General features: G+C 34.2%; 4 protein-coding genes across 6 annotated transcripts; 1 reads left to right on the top strand and 3 right to left on the bottom strand.

Moving 5' to 3' along the window:
- The first annotated feature begins 1416 nt into the window (after positions 1-1416).
- LOC129296895 (basic leucine zipper 43-like) lies at positions 1417-2340 on the top strand. Its single transcript, XM_054935294.1, has 2 exons — positions 1417-2089; positions 2228-2340. The coding sequence occupies exon 1, from the start codon at positions 1515-1517 to the stop codon at positions 2067-2069; it is 555 nt and encodes a 184-aa protein (XP_054791269.1). The 5' UTR covers positions 1417-1514; the 3' UTR covers positions 2070-2089; positions 2228-2340.
- On the bottom strand, positions 2318-5595 carry LOC129296894 (pentatricopeptide repeat-containing protein At1g18485-like). Its single transcript, XM_054935293.1, has one exon. The coding sequence runs from the start codon at positions 5472-5474 to the stop codon at positions 2520-2522; it is 2955 nt and encodes a 984-aa protein (XP_054791268.1). The 5' UTR covers positions 5475-5595; the 3' UTR covers positions 2318-2519.
- A 1115-nt stretch (positions 5596-6710) lies between these two features.
- LOC129296899 (serine protease SPPA, chloroplastic-like) lies at positions 6711-13550 on the bottom strand. The gene is made up of 13 exons (XM_054935297.1): positions 13007-13550; positions 12566-12749; positions 11839-11976; positions 10902-11072; positions 10723-10826; positions 10467-10534; positions 9940-10106; positions 9239-9308; positions 8850-9004; positions 8013-8118; positions 7516-7603; positions 7283-7429; positions 6711-7182 (listed from the first exon to the last, which is right to left on the bottom strand). Exons 1-13 carry the CDS (start codon positions 13415-13417, stop codon positions 6952-6954), a joined length of 2040 nt encoding a protein of 679 aa, XP_054791272.1. The 5' UTR covers positions 13418-13550; the 3' UTR covers positions 6711-6951.
- A 4931-nt stretch (positions 13551-18481) lies between these two features.
- Positions 18482-19937, bottom strand: LOC129296893 (protein SOB FIVE-LIKE 4-like). Of its 3 annotated transcripts, XM_054935290.1 has the most exons (3): positions 19679-19937; positions 19486-19555; positions 18482-19214 (listed from the first exon to the last, which is right to left on the bottom strand). In XM_054935290.1, exons 2-3 carry the CDS (start codon positions 19512-19514, stop codon positions 18788-18790), a joined length of 456 nt encoding a protein of 151 aa, XP_054791265.1. In that variant the 5' UTR covers positions 19515-19555; positions 19679-19937; the 3' UTR covers positions 18482-18787. The 3 variants fall into 3 exon arrangements, with proteins under 3 accessions (XP_054791265.1, XP_054791267.1, XP_054791266.1); XM_054935292.1 differs by lacking the exon at positions 19486-19555; XM_054935291.1 differs by lacking the exon at positions 19679-19937 and having other exon boundaries at positions 19486-19559.
- Between the last annotated feature and the right edge of the window lie 1546 nt (positions 19938-21483).

Raw genomic sequence — 21483 nt, 5'->3', positions numbered from 1 at the left:
GATTATGATTGAATAATGATTTCAAGAATATAATAAAATGTTATGTCTTATTTTTTAATCTAAAAATATATTTCTTTTTATACCAAGCAAGTGGTACTATTTCACTATCTAGTTGGTGATTACTGTATCATTGTTATTCCGATTAGATAAAAATGATGTTTGGTCGATTTACTGAGATTATTATTATTATTATTATTTTGGGGTGCAGGAAAGATCCCTTGAGTTGATGAGCAGTTCACTTGAATGTTAGTTCAATGAACCTTTGCTAATTTGAACATCCACGTTTCAATTGCCTGCAGTTTACTGTGCATTTAAGATATCTACAACTGATATAGGCTTTTGATTTAACATCTCTAATGACTTTTGTTTATGTAATAACTAGGGATTACACTGTACACGTATCTTTTTCACAAACCTATTTAAAAGCCTCAAATCTCCTATATAATACGTGCAAGTCACGTAACATTGTCATTAGTATCACTTACCCTGAAACTATAAAAAATTTGGAAAAATCACTCCCAGGTTTCGTATGAGCAATTTAGATATAAAAAAATTTCATGAAATTACAAAATTAATTGAAAATATCATTCTTTATTCAAATTGGTAATTATTGCTCTTTAGTTGTCAATTATCTAGTAGTAACTGATAACTTTAATATAATAATTGACAACTTGAATAAAAAAAATATAAGATGTTAGAGTAATTTTAAAATTTCATAAACATTTTATGCATTTAGATTGCTTGTATTTGATGTGAGAATAATTTTCTCAAAGTTTTTTTTAGACTTTTTCTTGATTGTGGTAAATGGAATCCCTATTTGAGTCAAGTATATGCGTCTGTGTCACACACACATACATTCAGGGCATTTTACTTGACTGGCTTTATGCGCAGTAATGGCTTCATTCACAGTTTGCTTCCTCTACCTCTAATAAAGAGGCCAACCTTGTTTTTACCCAAAGAATGGGCTTTTGCTGATGCCGGCCTTGCCCGTCTTTGTTTTGTTGCTATCTGACTGTGTTTTTTAAGCCTTATTTCGTCAGAAAACGACAAGGGCAGTGCCTTGAGAGATTAATGCTGCATTTCTTGTCAACTTTCTTTTGTCTCTTTGCATATCAATTGTACCACTTGATCATTGCATATTTGCATTATTCATTACAGTCAAGACGGTCCAACTACAATTTGTTACTATTAATCTCCATCTTGCTCGTACTCTTAACTTTCCACCTCTGCATAAGCAAGTTGCACTACAGCACTTGGCATAACTCTAGTTACTTGAATGCCAAGAAATACTAATGTCTTCTAATATTTCAATGAAAGTGATGTTATTTTCTAAAAATCTCAGGGATCTCTCTCACTGTTTACTTCATCTGCTGAGTACATTCAAGGTCTTATCTTTTAAATACTCCATGGACGAATGGAATTTTACCCTGAAACTTACTTCTCTGATTAATCTAAAAGACCTCAGGTCATTCATTCCTATTCTCTCTCTCACATCCACCTTGAAATTTTGGGACATGGAGGGCCATGATGCTGAGAAACTCTATGGAGTGCCTAATTCCAGCTCAACCCAGCATCCCCAATTTCCATCTGCAACTGAGAAACCTGTTCTCAACATGGAAACAGTGGAAGAGTACCATGTCTTTGCTCATTTGGATCCATTTCAAAGCTCACATTGCATTCCACTTTATTACTCACAAGTTCACCTTCCCAATAGTCTGACTCAAATCCCGCGCCATAAATCCTCTCCAAATGCATCCCTTCACAGCAGCAACAATGAAGCAAAAGCTATCGTTGATGACCAGAAGAGAAGAAGAATGCTTTCTAACAGAGAATCTGCACGCAAATCTCGAATGCGGAAGAAGCAACAAATAGAAGCCCTTCAGTGTCGCGTAAATGATTTGCAAGCAATGAATGATCAACTATCTCGAAAAATCATCAGTTTGCTGGAATGTAATCAGGAAATGCTTCAACAGAATGTTCAGCTTAAAGAGAAGGTTTCCTCTCTCCAAGAAGCTCTCTCAGACTTGTTAATCCCCAATGGCCCCACAGCAGAGCCTTCACAAGCATAATGCTTTTGACATCTATTAAGGTACTTCCATGATGTAGGATTGAACTTTATTATGATGAAGGGGGGATTGAATTCGAACATAAAAGTTACAAAAATTATAATAGCACGTGTTTGTTGTATGCTTTACATTTAATATTGTCTAAACTTCGAACATTGCAGGTTCATCAAGTGTCTGCTCCTCAAAATAGTTTGATTTCGCTCTTCGAAAACATTCAGTTAGTAGAAATCGAATCAAGTCCCCCCCCCTACTTTGTCAAAACATATCAGTCATTGATTCAGGCTTGATTTTTATCAACCCTTGAGAGGGCTTCAAATAGAACCTGCTAATCTGTACAGAAGTTTCAAATCCAATAATAAAGCAGAAGCAGTTCTGTAGCTGTAACTTATTTGATGGTTTCTGGAAGTCTTCACATCCAGACAAATCAACGAATAAACTTGTTTACACCTTTAACTACCAATAATCTCCACAGGAACAAAGCCCATTGCTAAAATGATGAAAGCGCTTGTTGTCCCGTACGATAATCTCCCTTTTAATAACCTTTGATATGAATCTAGCAGCATTATGACAGTCTACACAAATACGTAGATTTTTGCAAACTCTCAGCGGTGAACCTTTAGGCGTATTTAATAATCCAAAAGAAATTGCAAGCTTCTCACTATGACCCCGCAGTATCTCAATCTTCTCATCTTCTTCCAGTTCATGAAGCACACAACTTGTGTCAGGTTTATATCCAATTTTGCATATTTTCTTCTCCAATTTCATCCATGTCTGCCTAATTTTCTTTGATTCTGACAGTGATGCATCCCCAACAAGAAATCTATATGCTTTACCTCCTACCTCAATCCAGCTGCACCCTGCATCTTTTTGAAGGCCAATCCCCTTCATCCTCTGCCTCACTTTTCTCACATCATCCCATTTCCCCAGCGCAGCATACAAATTTGATAGCAATACATAGTTTTCAGCCTTTTCTGGCCCTAACTCTAGCAACTTGCTGGAAGCTTTCTCCCCAATATCCAAATCACCATAATTCCTACAGGAACTAAGTAATGAACTCCATATCCCTGAATCTGGTTCCTCAGGCATCTCGTTCACAAGTTTTAAGGCTTCATTCAGCTGGCCTGCTCGACCAAGCATGTCTACCACACAAGCATAGTGCTCTAGTTTGGGCTCTATACCATACAAACTCTGCATCTGACGGTGATATTTTAGCCCTTCTGTTACTAAGCCAGAATGGCTACATGCCATTAAAAGTCCTATAAATGTCAAAGAATCTGGCTTGCAGCCTGAGGTTTGCATCATTTCAAATAGCTCTATAGCCTCATGTCCATGCCCATGAATTCCATATCCTGCAATTATAACATTCCATGATGCTTCATCTCTCTCCTTTACCCTGTCAAAAATGTTTCGAGATTGTTTCATGCACCCAGTTTTTGCATACATGTCTATCAGCGAACAACTAATGTAGGTGTCCTCTGTTAGGTGAGCTTTTAACACAAAGCAGTGAACTTCTTTCCCCAGACGCAGAGCTGATAGCTGTGAACAAGCCCCAATGACACCTATTATGGCTATCTCATGAGGTTGGTTTCTATTTGAAAGCATTTGACGAAATGTGTTAATGGCTTCAACAGGAAGTTCACTCTGCAAAAAACCACTAATCATTGAGTTCCAACTTACTACACTTTTGTCTTCCATCCTATCAAACAAGAGTTTTGCTGGTAGTATTTCCTCACAATGAATGTAAAGTGACAGTAATGATATTCCAACAAATTCATCTAACTCAAGGCCATTACGCAGCATAAAGCTATGAATCTCTTTGCCATATTGTAGTAGTTTCAGGTGGGCGCAGGCTAGAAGAAGGCTTCCTATAGTAAACGAATCAGGATCTAAGCCAGATTCTGTCATTAGAAGGTACGAGTCCAAAGCCTTTCCAGGAAAACCATTTTGTGCATGGCCGCCAATTAATGCATTCCAAGAGCTCACCGTTTTAGTCTTCATGCCATGAAAGACACGCTCAGCATAGGAGGGTGACATACACTTTGCATAAGCAGCAACAAAAGCATTGGCAACCAATTCATAATCTTGAAATCCATGCCTGAAAGCGTAACCATGCAGTTCTTTCAAGCTCCTCAGTTGGAACTCATCTAAAAAAGCTGGCAGGACATTCAACAGGGTCACCTCATTTACCACTATCTCATCTTCCGTCTGCATTTTTCGCAGGAGATCAAATGTTCCATGAGCATCTCCTTCTTTAGAGTATCCCCCAATCAGGGAATTCCAAGAAACCACATTTCTCTGATCATTCCTATCAAACAGAATATGCGCTTCAGGCAAGTAGCCGCATTTTGCATACATGTCAACTAGGGAATTGTTCACCATCAATTCTTGACTCAGACCCAATTTTAAAGCCAAACCATGAAGTAACATCCCCGTGTTCACTTCACTTTTAGAAGCAGATACAGGTATTATCGTCACCATAGTAGCAGAATCCGGTATGAGACTTTGCTCGCTATTAAGAAGCCCCTCAAATAGATCATAGCTGTCCCGAGAAAGCCCATTGTCCGAAAATACATACATAATCGAATTCCAAGAAACCAAGTTTCTTTCAGGCATACATTCAAACACTTGCAAAGCTTCCTCGATACACCCACATTTTCCATACATTGCAATCAATGCATTACCCACAAATCCATCCGAGAAAAAAGCCATCTTTACCGCTAATCCATGGATTACCTTGCCCAAAGTCAGGTTCAAAAGTCCAGAGCACGCCTTAATCACGCAAGGCAAGGTGAAATTATCCGGACTGAATTCCGTAGCAGAGATCAACTCGACAAACAACAAAATTGCATCATGAAAAAGGTCGTTTCTGGCATAGGCACTAAGAAGCGCATTCCACTGAATCAAGTTCTTCTTCTGCATGCCATTAAAAACGAAACGAGAATCCGAGGGGGACCCGCACATAGAGTACATAGTAATTAGACGGGTATTAAGAACAAAGTCGTTCCTGAATTGAGTCGAAGCCGAGACCATTTCGTGAACTTTCCGACCAACCTCGATGTCTTTATAGCGCGTACAAGCCTGAAGTAAGACCACCATAGCTTCTCCTTTCTGCTCTGAAGCGGAAACAGAACTGTCAAAATCTTCTCTCAGGAAAGTATGAGCCTCATTGAGGTTCCCGGACTCGCAAAGCTCGTGTATGTGTTGAAGATAAGAAGCCTGATGAGATAAGTTGTCGGTAAAAGGAAGGCGATTTTTTGGCTGGGTTTGTCTTGAGAGAGAAAGAGATGCTTTTGGAATCAAAATTGAACGGAAAGGATTGTTATTTGGTACAGAAGTTATTTTGCGAAGAAAGGGAACCTTCTGGTTGTGATGGCATGACAGTGGTGGCGACAGGGAAGCCATCTGCATCCTCTGTAATTGGAGAGGGAGTAACAACAGTAACACTATCAGCACATCGATCTAAGCTAGATTTCCCGTGGTGTGGTCGTCCGGTATTGGAATTTCACGAGTTTTTCTTCTTCTTCTTCTTCTTCTAAATAAAAAATAAACTTTTATTTTTGGATAATCATGATCTTTCTCATATAAATTAGGGAGCCATCCAGTGTCCTTCCTGTGCAAATGAACTAACGAAAGCGCTAAGTTACCCTCCTGTCATTTATACGTAAGAGTTGGTTGATACTTGATAGGTTTATTCTGATTTTAAATGTAAAGTTTTAATTTATTTTATCTTTTAAGTTTATAATTTTTCCAAACCATCCCAAAAGTTAGTTTACGGTGCGAATAATTAAAAAAAGTATTTCAGAAAAATCAACAAATAATTAATTTAACTATTTTTTAATTTCATAAATTAATTGTCTAGCTCGTATAGATAAGGGGATTATAAGATTTTTAACTTGTAAATATTGTTGTGGGAAAAAAACGTAATTTTTTAAGTAATATAACTTGAAATTATTTTTTATGGGATGTGTTGTTAATATTTTTTAAAAATCTTCTACTTACATTGCAATAAAAGAAATTTGGTGATAACCATGTTAGAAAATAATATTTTAAGGAAAAAAGATAATTATATACTCCCTTCATTTACAAATGCAAGGTATTTTTTAAAAAAGTTAGATATTAAAAAATGTAAAATATTTTTAATCTTTTGAGGTATAATCATTACCTTTTTTCAAAAACATTTCTATTGATGAATGATTTTATATTTATTATAACATGTTTAATAAAAAAATATAAAAAAATAAGATTAATTTAAAAATAAGTAACTATTTTATTAAAAGATGAAATTCAATTAAAAATGCTTATTTCTTTAGTTTCACTTGGTTTTGTTTTTAGACTCAGATTTTTTTTTTCAATGTTTTCAGTTCAGTTTCATAAAGATTTGGTGACACTTATTATTTAGATACATATAATTTCAGTTTTTTAGTGTTTTTAATCTCTATAAATACTGAAAACAGTAGAAAAAATTATAAGGATTAGAAGCAAATCCTGATGAAACTATAAAAACCTATGATTATGTTTTCCCTATTTTAAAATGATGTTCAAATAACATATTTATTTATTCATTTATTCATTTGTTTTTAATGGTTATTTATTTACTTCATTATCAAACCATGGTTTAGTTGTCTGAGCAAAAGAAAGCGTCAGTAGCTGGAATACTCGTAATCATGGATTTTCACAGAGGCGTGTGAGGACTCTGAGCGTAGCAAATACATTGTTATTACACACAACATGGACAAGGGAATATAGCTACATGTATTGAAGGAACTTTGCTGCATGCATGTTCAAGGATTGGCATTTGGAGAAGACGACTGAGGGGACAAGTACAACCATGGGCAACTTCTTTGGCCGGAAAAAGAGATATGAGAAGAAATGAACAATAAATTGGTTACAGGGAACTAAGGTAATCCTTTATCAATGTCAATATGGGATTGGCGTAAGGATATCCTTCCAATCTCTCAAACATGATGCCATCCATCCGGGCTTGAACCCCATCAGGAAATGTCAAGCTCTGCACCAGTTCCTTCAATGTTCTGTCTACTCCAGCCAGGGTACTCCCAATGCCACTTAAAATCTCTGGTAGAGAAGGGCTGGTTCTTGAGAGCTCCACAATTGTAACCTGGTATATGTCTCACAATTACAGAATCACCATCAGAACTTGTTTTCAACATGCGACCATATATGCTGATTGCCAACCAAAAAGGCATTTCTGAATTAACCTGCTTGTCTTCAGGTATATTGGCCTTCGATTTCGCTATGGCTACCGCACGAGAAAGCCCACCAATGGCATCAACCAAACCCCTTGCAGCTGCATCTCTACCACCAGTCCAAACTCTCCCCTGTGCAACCTCTTCCATCTTATCCACCTATTGACGAAAAACAGCATCTCTCACTTGAATCAGCAGGGATGAAGAAAAGAAAGAGAAGGAATAGAATGACAGTCAAAACATACAGTCATGGATCTGGAAAACGCTGCCTTATCTCGAAATTGCTTGTAAGCATGCTGTGCAGACTTGGCAAATAACTCAGCTTCTTCTGGTCTGCACAAGCAAATAAAGATAAGATAAAATATTTGCCCGTCTCACATTCATCATGCATGAGCTGATATAATCGAGATATTATAACCCTGCGGAGGACAATTGACAAAACGAAGGCCATAGCATTTAAACCCAAAACAAAGGCCCACAGCGAGGATAGCTGGAATATTTTGAGCAAGATTTTACATCTAAAAGGAAATGTATACAGTATCTAATCAGAAGCCTGACTCAGAAGAAGAATTGAAGACAGTTTCGCAACCAAAAATTAACATTCAGTGTTTTTAGAGTTGGCCAAAAGGAAAAAAAAAAAAAAAGGTTTTAGAGTACTATGCAGTTCCTGGATTCTTATTTTTGGCATGGTGCAATGGTTAATATTCTCTTCTCCAAAAGAATTTTTACCGGGCCATATTACCTAAAAGGGCGTTGTTCTGCTGCAAAGAGCTCAGCATATCTTCCCCTTGATATGATTTCCTTATTAAATCCAATCTTCTCGTACAGTTTACCCAGGTTAAATTTTCCTAAAAGAAAATGAAATCACAGTAACAGACTATAAATTGCACATACAATAAATGGAAGACGTTTTAATTTTTTTAAGAAATTCGTTGTTAAGAAAATTACCTAAATGCTCTTGCATTTTTCAAAGAAATAAATGGTTTTTTAGGTTTAATATATATAATACGGAGGATGCTAATTCCCATATTATGAGGGGGTTAGTATTCCAACATATATCATACCCAATAATTAAGATTTATTTCATCTTACTCTTTCTTAATGTGTAACATCTAACACGCAGTATCATGTGCATATAGAATTACAACAACATATGTTTGGGGGGCGGGGTGCATGTGTCAGTTATTGGTATTCCGGAGCATGCAGAGTTATCAAATCAGCATAGTACAGTCTTGCACATACCCCTCCTTGCCTCAGTTGATCTAGCTACTGAGCAAATTTGTTTGTCTTGAGCAAAATGGTAGATGGAAACACAATGATTTTTGTTTGGAACATGTAGAAAGAATATCGCAAATTGAGCAATGCCAGTGTAGATTTCAAAACGAATGTAGGCAAGTTCCTCAATCATTCAACATTTTTTACATGCATGTTGTTCGTATGATACTTGCACAATGTTTCTTTTAGTTCTCTATATTTTTCTTTATTTGAACAAGAACAGACAGTATTAGTTTTAGACTTCTATTTAAATCATCCTATCTCCGTGCCCCAATTCTTTCCCCATTAAAGCAGCTAAGTTCACCTGTAACCACTCCAATTGAACCAGTTAAAGTAAGGCTTTCTGCAACAATAGTTCCTGTCGCCATTGCCATATAATAACCTCCACTTGCTGCCACATCAGACATTGAAGCAATGACTGGTTTTGAAGCAGCCAAAAGTCTGATTTCTCTCCATATCCTGCAGATCATGACCCAAGAGTATGATTAGCTGAACCTGCAGGTTATCCTTCTTGCACACTCCTTTCTCAAATGCAAAATCACCTACTTTAAATTTAGACAGATTATTAAGGATATGATTAATTTTTAAACTCAAAAGTATCAACGAATAATCAACAATTTCTTACAATTCCCATATCAACAGAGCAATTTTCATACATAAAATTAATTTGGAGGGAAATTTACCAGCACTTACAGATCAGACGCAAGAGCATCACCTCCTGGGCTGTCAATTCGGATAATAGCAGCCTTGTATTTTTTGGACTCTGAAGAGCAAAAGAATTCAAATGTGACCAGGAGACAACGTTATTCTCATTACCAGTTCACGAAAATAAACATACTGTCAAAGGTTTCAGGTTTGTTAAACCACACCAAAGATGAACAATGAAGATCATGATAATCCCCCCAGGTTACAATCCTAATGTAGCATTCCATATGAACGGAATTGAACCCCCACACTCCACATGGTCGAACATACAAAATGAGTGGTTCTGCCAGACATATATTTATCATGTACAAAATTATTTGCGTTTACTTGTATCCCTCAAATTTTCTCTGGCCAGTAAGTCTCTCTTCCTTGGTGTCTGAGACCTGAGAAATCTCATAAATCATATATAACAAATGTTACAGATTCCACTTTCAGGCCTCAAGTCTTGGGGACGAAACCATACATCTGAACAAGTTGTGTAGCATAGAAATGTAATATCTTGCTTCACATCATTTTGTAAAGATTTGTGTAATTGTTCTAAACAAGAGAACATTAATGAAATTGATACTTAAATTTCAACCACTATAATCAGGAAGTCAAGCATAATAAGCATTAACATTTCACTATTTATAGCAAATTTTACTTGGTCTCCCGTGTTTAATTTAGATAAGCTAAAATATCAAGTGTACCTCTCACACTGCGAATCTTCTCAATAAACTTCTCTCCAATGATCCCTGAGCCTGACACACTCAATGGACCCTCAATACGGCTAATACTCCCTGAGGCTCGGATAAGAGCTATCAAGTCTTTACCACCTGACATTCCAATGGTCCATTTCCTAACTCTGGAATACTTTCTGTGATTAATCATGCAAACAGATTACATTTAGACCGTTAATATGACCTAGTTTCAAGTTCTTATTAATCAGAAAGAGCAACCTTGAGCAGGGAATCAGTAAAATAGAATAAGTAAACAGAAATATACATAAATGTGCCACAATATAGGAGAACTTAAGGATTCTGACTTCATGAGTACAAATGAAAAAATTCCTGACCATATTAAATAGCTACAAGTCCATTTTCATCCACACAATTTCCCATTTTACAACGAAATCCAAACATGAAGATTTTCAAGTTTTCTTAATATTTGGAAATGATCAAATGACTTAGAAGATTATAGATGCAAGTTTGCATCAGTATATCATTGTGGAAATAACCTGTAATCCACCATGGGAAGATTTTTATCTGTTTCTACTCCAAGTCTCTCTTTCAACATTGAAACAACCTGCAAAACATCGAATGTAGCACACATCCTTTTAACCTCTGATATATGTGTATTTTCATCCCTGGAAACAATAAATTAACCACTTCTGATGAGATATGCGCATGACTGTATGTAGTTAACTGTGAGAACAGTAAACTCCATGAGCTGGTCAAAGAAGCAAATACATGAAAAATAAGAATTTCACATACCTCATCATCATAGATTATGTCAGTTACGAAGCCCTCTTCTTTCAGCTTGTCTACTTGATAGACTCCTTCATTTATAAAGTTCTCGATATCTTCTCTCTTTTTTCCTATATAAAATTTTTTAAAGCCCAGAGGTTACTTATTGCTTCAAGATTCAACTAAAAATTTCATTGCAAGTGCACCTTTTGCAGAGGAAACTTTATCCAGCCAGTTTGTGTAGATATTGTCAAGCAATGCAGTCAGCATCTCACTATTTGCCTCAGATATGGTTTTGCAGGCCAGTTGATCCCCAGCGCTTTTGTATTTGCCAATCCTTTCCACTTGTGGTTCAATTCCTATGTTATCTAAAACACCTGAAAGGAAATAATAAATTATGGTAAGAAATTAGTTTAATCTTAACTCTCTTAAGAGTAGACAGACATCAAATGATTTAAAAAAATGCATGAAGTTATTGAAGAACTTCCTTTAGTGCAATTTAAAAATGCAAAGATGTGTACAAAACGTAATTCAAGAATAACCATAGCATGATTTTCTTAAAAAATGAAAAAAGAACCAATTCATGAGTTATTCCATAGAGTTAAATTTAATAAAACATTAAGCAACCAATTCTGCCTCAGTTAATCTAGTAAAATATATAATAGCATTTTAACAAACCTCTGCACACTTGTATCGCAAGTACATATTAGTATTAGCTATCAAGACCAGAATATTTACATGAATAATTTAAGTATCAAATAATTCCCTCACAAGGAGGATATCTCAACATATTATATACAAACATATTATTACTATAAAGGCTGCTAATATAGGAACCTTACATACAACCCTCCTAAATCAGGAGAAAGTCTTGAGGCTAATCATGTCAAAATACATCGGACAATGCACTCAAGGTAAGACGAGGTTCTGTGATTCCAAATAAACGTCAGATTCATCAATCAACTGACACAAAAGATAGTCTATCTTTGCCAAGATTTAAAATCATGTAAAGAAACAGGAAAATAGTCATAAAACAGGTCCTGAAAGTTGCAAGTTCTTCCCTCTTGTAACCTCCTAATGAAGAATTGTAAGAAAAGAAAAATATTACTTGAATTTATGACAGGAAAAGAAAAATCACCTTACCCCTGAGAAATGAGGCTTGAACAGTCAAGCCAAACAAAGAAAAATAGGCACTTGGAGGGGCGTATATCTCGTCACAAGCACAAGCAAGGTAGTATTCTTTTTCTTGACATGAAGGGACATAAGCCACAATAAATTTTCCTACAAATAACATCACCAACCAATGCTATTGATATTCACAAGTATAAATAATCATCACAATAAATCATTCAACATATCAGCAGAGACTTGGGAAAAGGCATACTACAATGATACTTCCTTCTTTCCTAAATTTAGAAGCTACATAACTAATTTACAGCGATTAGGAAAATTAGTTAAGTTAGTTATTTGTAAAAATTGTACATTGGTTTCCCTAAAACACTCCCTTTCATCATTTGCAATGGAAACTACCCTCATTGATGGAACCCCCTTTTAATATGTGCAATCAATAGGGATAGTTTGGGGGAAAATTATAAATTTGGAAGACAAAGTGGATTGAGGTCTTATATTTAGGAGCCAGGAAAACCCCTCAACTAGTTTCTACATTTAGGAACGGCGGCAGTATTTAGATAAATAAACCCCAAGCACAACCTAGAAGATGCCACCTTCTTTCATTTTATCCAATAACATCTAATTTGGTGTGTAGGTTTAGAAAATCTTTTAGTGAATTTACAAGAGTTCCATTTGATCCAAATAATCCAATATGCAAAATTCTTAGTCTGGCATTGTCGAAATAGAAGTCTAAATATACCTGATTGTTTGAAGTTCAGTATGTGCCTTCGAATTTCTTCTACTTTACCCCACCCACAATTCAAAATATCAATATGTAGATAAACACCAGTAATACGAGGATCATATGCTGCTTTCAAGAAGTTCTCGCAAATCTGAGGTAGAGATAATCCCCGAGAGAATCTACTCTTTATTTGATCAGATATCTGAACACATGAACAGCGCGTTTATACTCCGAAACAAAAAATAAAAAATCCAAAGCCGATCCTAGCTTTACACCTCTAGCAGTGGATTCAGTGTTTGAGATGTAGAAATATTCACAGTGCTTTACACCACTTTTCTACAATCAAACTTAGCAATCTTATCCTTTTTATATTTCCTCTAATAAAACAGTAAACGCCTAAAAACAAGTCCTAACAAGAATTCATAGCAAGAAACATATATCGAGGGACAAGGAGGAAACCTGGCCGCGCAACTTCATTGTGAGAACGCTGCCCTTGCGAACACGCTCCCAGGGGAAAGCAACCAGCATCTTAAGCTTCACTAGAAATCCTCTCCAACCCGTAATGGGTTCAAATTCAAATTCCCCGGTCGGATAATCCTCACCAGCAGTTCTAACATTATTGATTTCATCCTTCCCGACAGCTTCTTCCTCGTCTTTAGTCTCTGAAGATGAAGAATCGAAAGCGCAAACTGATAGGTCTCTACGGGACTGAAAGGGACAAGGATTTTTAAGGTGCGATTGAAAAGAAACCGAAACACAGAGGCGGCTTCGAAAATGGAGGCGCGAAACGGAGGCAACAGAGGCAGAGAAGGGAGTGGCAAGGAAGGTGGTGCATCTGTGAACGGAGCTGTAGGGAAGCAGCTTCGACATTTCTGGGACGAAGGAGGATCAGTTCATAACTATGGTGGTGACAATCGGCTCGCTTGGGGAAGAAAAGAAACGCGTCACAGGATCACCCAACCCAACTGAATGTGGGAAAGAGCGACGTGGTTCGCTTCCCTCCACGTCGTCGTTTATTATCGGTTACCGTTATCTCTTCTTGCGGTTTAATGGAAGTTCTTAAGGACCCAAAAAATAATTTTAAATTATCCAAGTTTTTGTGAAATCAATCCAAAATGCCTCCGTGTAGTCCCACAGGGAAAGAATAGTGCCTCGTTTGGGATGTTGGAGTTGGCATTGGAGAGGTGAACGTGAAAATAAAGGTGAAACTTTGAAATTTACTTATTTAATATGTAGGAACTCAAAAAACTCAATTCTACTTTAAACCATAAAATTCACTACCATTATGCCTCCATAAGAACTCATTTTCATTATCATAGCAAACATATTTTTTATTTTTCTTCCACTTTCACTTTTAGCTAGACTTCCATGAAAAACTCTTCCCTTATATCAAATGAGGCATAAAGAAATTACTCATAGGAATTGAATTTAGCAAAAAATATTAGTCATTCATAATATAATAAATTAAAATTTAAATCTCCCCGAAAGAAATGTTTACATTTAATGTCTAACCATACATTGTTTCCAATAAAATGATACTCCACATGGATGATAAAAAAAAAAGAATTAACACTAAAATTTTATGTTTATAAAAAAAGTTTAAGTTGAAGTCTTGGTTTACTGAAGTTTTCATATCATTCAATTTTGATAATACCATTAAATGAAATAAATATAGTATTTGATTTATTCAGATTTGAAAATACATTTATTAATTTCTTGAGTGAAATATAATAAAGTACGTGCATAATAAAAAAAACATATAAAGCATATTCAATGTCCTACATATTGGATTAAGTTTTTAGAGAATGCCCCTGTATTATATTCCTTCTAGCTCTATATATGAGATTTTTTAATCAAATCCCATACGTCAATAAAAATTTATTATTTAGTTAAAATTACATAAAATCATAATAATTTTTAAATTTTATCTCTAATAATATCACAGTTAATATCATGATAGGATGGTAGAGCGCAAGACTATAACTAATACCCCTTCCATTTTTAATATAGGAGCAAAAATGTCTAGTCATTAAAAAATATCATAACACTCCTTATATTTAAAAATCAAATAAACTTTTTAAAAATAATTAAAAAAATTAATCTTTTAGTCTTTACAATTTTGACTTAATTGTAACTTAGTTCCTCAATTTTGATTCATTATAACTCAATCCCTAGAGTTTTAACTTGATTACAAATCAGTTCCTGAACTTTACTTTTTATAATTTAATCCTTGAAGTTTTAACATATTAAATATTGGTCCCTATATTTTAAAAAATAAAATTATAAAGATTCAAAATATTTTAAAATTTATTACTAATATTTTAAATTATTAAACCCTTTTAATCATTATAAATATTATAAATATTAAAAGTTTAAAATATTTTAAATTTTTATAATTTAATTTTTTTAAAATATAGGGACTAATATTTAAGAAGTTAAAATTTCAAGGATTCAATTACAAAAGGTAAAGTTTATAGATTGATTTATAACCAAGTTAAAACTTCAAAAATTGAGTTATAACGAGTAAAAGTTGAAAGATTGAATTACAATTAAGTCAAAATTATAAGGACTAAATAATTAATTTTTTTAAAATAATTCATATAAAGAGACGAAGAGAGTAGTCATGAAGGAGTATTTTATTTTTATTTTTAAAGCATAATATCCTGTTCATTAATTATGAAATAACATGAAACGGAGGGTTAATATTTCAGTTGCTCCATTTTCATTACATTTTCAGTTGCTACCACAATCATGCATTCATTTTCACATGAAACCTTCCCATACATGAAACACCCACATAATATTCTTTTTAAATTTTTATGTTACTCCCCCTTAAATTTCCGTAGCCCAGTCTAAATATTAAAATTTTAAACAAAACACTCATAAGGTGTGACAGTTTTTTGAACACTGATTTGTCTATTGCATGATTCTTGTCATGACCTTTCTCATTAAAAAAAAAAAAAAACGAGCTTTGCTTGGATCTCAAATAATATAAACAAGGCTACTCTTTGTCAAAATCATCCTAGACAAAGAGTTTCATTATTTTATAAAATAAGAGTTGTTCCTGAGCCATAACATTTGGGAATGGCAAGTTAAATAAATTTGTTATATTTGTAATATTGATACGATGAATGGATGACATTAGCTAGCTTGTAAAAACTCTGAAGGAATGTATACATGTGATATTATTGCTGGATTTAGGGGATGCTTTGTGACGGAAAGCGACATTGTGGAACGTCGGGGAACGAGTTATTTGATTTGAATCTGCCTCACTTGAAGGACACAATGTCAGGTAGCAATTAATGCTAAAACCCAGTTGCAGTACTTCATAGTACATTGGCATGTGATATCCTATTAACTCCCTCAACCTTCCCTGCCCTACTTTTGCAGTGTGCGTGCGTGCATGAGAGCTCAATTGATTATTTGCTGCCTCCCTCCCCTTCTCAAAATAAAAATGAAAATAAAATTTTATTAATAATAATTTGTTAATTTTACTCTTCTCAAATAAAAGTAAAATTAGGTGATCAAATCATACTTTAAGTAAAAAAATTTAAATATTTAGGAGTAATTATTCAATAAAATGGAGATATTAATGGAGATATTACACACGGAATGCAAGCGGAGTGATTTAATTAGAAAAAAGTTAAATGAGTTATTTTCGATCATAAAGTACATGATAAGTTTAAAAAAAAGTTTTATCGAACTGCTATAAGATCAATAATTTTATATAGTCGTGAATGTTGGACTTTAACAAGACAACAAGAACATAAAGTTAAAATAACATATATGAGAATATTGAGATGGATGTGTGAATATATATGTAAAGACAAATTTTAAAATGATCAAATACGAGAAAAAGTGGATGTGACATCTATTAAAGAAAAATGATATTATTTGAGGTGGTTCAGACATGTATAAAAAAAACCACGGGAGATAATTGTGAGGAGAGTAAAACAGATGACTTTAATTTTTGTCAAGAAGGGTAGAGAAATATCGAAGAGAACACTTTTAAAAGTTATTGAGTGAAACCTTTTAATTAATAACATTTTTAAAAACTAAACAAATGATAAAGTATAATGGTAATAGTTCATATAACTAACCTCCCTTAGTAGGATAAGGTTTGTTGTTATTATATTATATTCTCTCTCTTTAACATTATTTTACAAATAAAATATTAAATAAAAAGCATTTATGAAAACTTATATTTTGTTTAAAAAAATAAGATTGTAAAGTTTATTGAATAAATTTTATTGGTATATGTAATTTTATCTAAAAATATTTTATAATCTATACAATGAAAGTGGTTGACATTTTTAGAAATTACTCCCTCCAGTCTCATTTATAAATTAAGTTACATTTTAGAATGTCCATTTGATTTTATTTATAAATCATGGTGTGATTTTTTAAATAATATTTATAATGTATTTTCAAAATTATCCTCCATAAAAAAGAAGAAGTATTGTGACATCATTTTTTAGATTTATTATATAAGGACATATTTAAAATTTTATGTTCTTTTATTTCTTGTACTTTTTTTACATTAGTATTGATAAAATTGATATAAATAGCTTATAAAGAGAATCGGATGAATATAACTAAAAATCGATGGAGTCATTGTACAAAAGGAGTTCTTCATTTCTTTTGTAAAGGAAGAATTTCATCTAAGGTCCAAAGGAAGAAAAAAATTGTAGTTAGAGTCAAATACATTATGAAATTATTCCACAGGCTAGAGACCTTTTTTGAAAGTATGTTTTTAAAAGAAAAGACACAATTGTCCTTATTGAAAAAAGGTAATGAGTATAAATTTAAATCTTTACCAACTACATATTTACGAAGTCATAGTTTTATGTTCATGTATTAATAAGTAATTATTTATTGAAAGTAAAATTCATGTTTAAGGATGGCATGTTTGTCTTGATCAAATTAATAAATTTATAACTTAAAGTTTAAATATTCATAAACATATGTTTATTTATTTATAAGTCAGGGTTTAAAATTTATGACTTCCTACATTCATAACTAAGGTTTATTGTGACAACAAATTTGAATTTTTACAATTACATGTTTGCCAATTCAAACTTTAGGTTTACACATTAACAAATAGTTGTTTATTAAAAGTAAAATTATTTTATTATAATAACAAGTTCATATTTTTATGATTAGATATTTACAAATTCTCAATTTGAAGTTTACATATAATAAGAAATTGTTTATTGATAGTAAACTTAATTTTTTTTTCTCCCACTGAGGGTGATTGTTTATTCTAAAAACTTATTTGCAAAAAAGCATTTTTGAGAGTACATTGATCCCTCAATGCAATTTTTTTTCCTGAGGCCTAGATGAGATTCTCCTTTTGTAAAATGACTCCAGTGTTCTTTAAATTATATTATTTGGCCACTTATGAGTGCATTAATGAGAAACGAAAACATTTAATACCTTCTTAAAATCTAAAAACTACACTTATTTTAAACCATAAAAAGAAGTTTGTTTTCGTGACACTTAATATAAAACAGAAGGTGTATGTACATCAAAGAAAGAAGCAGTTCAAGTCGGGCTTGGTTAATCTTTGTTTCGGAGCCAGATCTAGCCCAAATATGTTCGACAAAAGGAGAAAAACCTAGTTTTAATGTCCACCCTCAAGTTGCTCGGCTCATTTACTAAAGAATCAAATTAACACAACTCATAGCATATATGTCATGTAAATTTTGATTGCCATTATTCAGGTCAAAATTTTTTTATTGCTATTATAATCTTATGCAGGGAGGAAAAGGGAAAAAATCTATAATTAACAATTTTGAACAATAATTATCTTCTCAATTAAAACATCAAAGCTGCTTTAGTAGATTTATTTATTTTGTTAGCTCCGACTCCATGTTAACCAATGGGAGTTAATCTAATTAACTAGGCATATGAATCATGAATATATGAAAGAAATTGAGTTTACCAGATAATATTATATATGACAACTTACAACACAGCTTAAATAGCATTGCCACAACCAAATCATTATCCTCTACTACTTCATACATGCCCCCTCTTTCTTAATATCTGCATTTCATGCAACTAGAGATGCTCTGCGGTAATTGCCTCATGAGATTACACATCTAAACAAGACACAAACTGTCAGCTTTGCTAAGGCTCACGCGCACACACAACCCCCTTCTGTTCATTCACTCATGTCTTAAAACATAACGTAAAAACCCACGAAACAATTAACCTACTGAGCATATAGAGGTACGTCTATTTCCGTTTTGCCATCCTGAAATTTCTTCTCACCTTGTCACTGTCTTGATCTGGAACCTTACCTTTGTCATCAATGGATACAGTTTCATTCTCTTCCTCCTTTCTACCTGCTATTTGCTTCCCTCTTGTTCTGTTATTATCTTTCTTTCCCAAGAAAAACTTCTCATCATGCTCCTCTTCTCCCATGCCATAGCCTCCTTCCATATTCTCCCATGGATTCCCATAATGGCTCGGGCCTGAAGAAGCATCAGAAGCCATCGAGTCGTCACTTTCATCATCTTCTACATCAGCTTGAGGGGTGTGATCGTTATCTACGTCGTCGTCGTCTTCATAATCATCTATGGTGGATCCAATATACATGGTCCACCCAGATTCACTGCTTTGACATTCCTCTGCGCCTCCGTTGCTCTGCGATTGTTCCATCCTGAGAAAGCAAGAAGGAGAAGGAGGTTCAAATGAGAATGGTAGAAGGAGCTCTTTATTCTTTATAGCCACCTGAGAATACCACTTCTTCTTTCATCACTTTGAACGGATATATTTTAGGTACTTTGAGATCAAATTCTATTTAATGGCTTAGAAACACTCACCACCCCCTGGAAATCTAAATACCCATTAATTCTCTGACTCATGGAGCAGCAGAGACAGCTAGAAGCTGTCAATGAAAGTGAAATGGATCTTACAAAAAGTATAAATACCAAAGACATAGGGTCGTTCGTCGCGCCATTGGGTTTCATTAGATGATAAGATGCAATCATCATTACTCCTCTGCATCCGTCATTAATAAAAGAGGGAGCTTTTAATGCAAAAGAAGACAGATTACCACAAGGTAGAAAGAAAACTTGGAGAGAATATAAGACCCATAGTTTAAACAGGACATCTTCATATTACCTGATTCAGCTTCCACACCTTTAATTATCTTGTCCTGTCATTGAAAAAAAGGGCAGGCTTTTTCACTTCTGGAAAACTGCAAAATCCAACTGGAGTTCAAGAGCTTTCGGATTGTATTGAACCCATACCCAAGGAGCCTCTGGCCCTATCTGCAACTTTATCCTCTGATCTCCAATTTACTGCGCTTCTCTTGGGTTGTTGGGGGGAAGAACAAAGACAGTATTGTTTATTATTATTATTTTTTAAATCAGAAGAACAAAGAGGGCATTCTAGCTTCTTAGTCATGTGGAAGTTTTTGCCTATGCTATTATATATCAAGCGATTGTTTTACGCGATGATATCAGATTATGATATAATTTAATGAATCTATCGGGAAACGTAAGTGCATGGTTTTGGACAGAGATATGGTAAACTCTAAGCATAATTGTATGAAATGAGACACGCAGCCCCCTGCCTTTTTCCTCGTTCCACAATAGACAACAATCAATGTTGTTTTAGAACAGCTGCGGGTCCTCTCTCCTATCTGAAAAGAAACTTTGTTAGGTAGAAGCAATAGTGGTCTGAACACAGGACTTTTACTACAGCCTTAACTAGCGAAAAGACATTTTTGACATTTGAAATGACCCGTTTCACTTGACCCACTGTGTACATGAATCATATGCATCTCCCAGTGTGATTCAATGCTATTCTCAATTTGGAAGCATTCGACGGGTTGGATGATCTTAAAACGATATTATATTGGGCAAGTAGTGGGACAAGCTCATCCAGACATTTGCACAAACGCAAGGCGCGCGGTGAAAGGGTGAAAAAACCTGCATGACTTACGTAATTATGCATTATGAAAATTGACTAATCTGAACAGATGGGGTCATGCTGTTGTCGAGTGGATGGTCAGGAACAAAAGGAACATAGAGATTGGAAATCGTATGAAGATTAGGCCAAAGCATGCAAGGTCTTTACATGATAGGATATTACGGGACAAAGTAAGGTGCAGTTTTATTCGTCCTGCTTGTCTTGCTGATGGCTTCCACGTGAGGACGAAGGATGTGGTTGTTTTGCATCAAGACAGTATTTCCACAGTTGGTGATCAGATTCTGTTTTAATCATGTGTACGGATCGGCCATTTTAAAATGTGATTCATACTGGATATGTCTGTCGCCTGAATGGAAAAATGAACAATAAACAAGTATTTATTTCTCGTCACTGGATTTTGTTTTTGATCTTGTTTTGCCACACCTTAACACGGACTCTTTTTGACCTTTCGTTACTTCTCGTTGCCGTGGGATGGGGGAGATGCATATCCCACGGACGCGCTTCCAATTAAAACTATCCACGCGCACACAATTGTCATAGTACTCTCTAGGATCATATTTAAGAATAGTGTCATGACTACAAGTCTAAAGATAAATTAAAATTATAAAAATCTATAATTTTTTTAAAATTAGGTTCCTATATATAAATATATATATATATATATATATCTTAATAAGGAAGAAATTTTGTAGATATGTTTGGCACTCTGCCAAACTCACCTGCCAGGCTATGCAACATGTTTGCCAAATTATTTGTTAGTTATTCTCTCCTTTATAAAATATAAAATATTTTTAATTAAATTTTATTTTTTAATAAAATAGTTATTTACTTTCAAACTAATTCTATTTTTTTATATTTACCTCTATTAAATACTTTATAATAAATATTAAATCATTCATTAATAGGGGCGTTTTAAAAAAAAGTAATAATTACACCTCAAAAGATTAAAAATGTCTTATATTTTTAAACAGAGGGAGTAAAAAGAATGCATT

The sequence above is a fragment of the Prosopis cineraria genome, unplaced genomic scaffold, assembly GCF_029017545.1.
Source record: "Prosopis cineraria cultivar Desert tree isolate PC_DT_omini unplaced genomic scaffold, ASM2901754v1 PC392, whole genome shotgun sequence".
Lineage (NCBI taxonomy): Eukaryota > Viridiplantae > Streptophyta > Magnoliopsida > Fabales > Fabaceae > Prosopis > Prosopis cineraria.
Note: the sequence above shows the minus strand (reverse complement) of the source record. Positions and strands in the feature narration are given on the sequence as shown.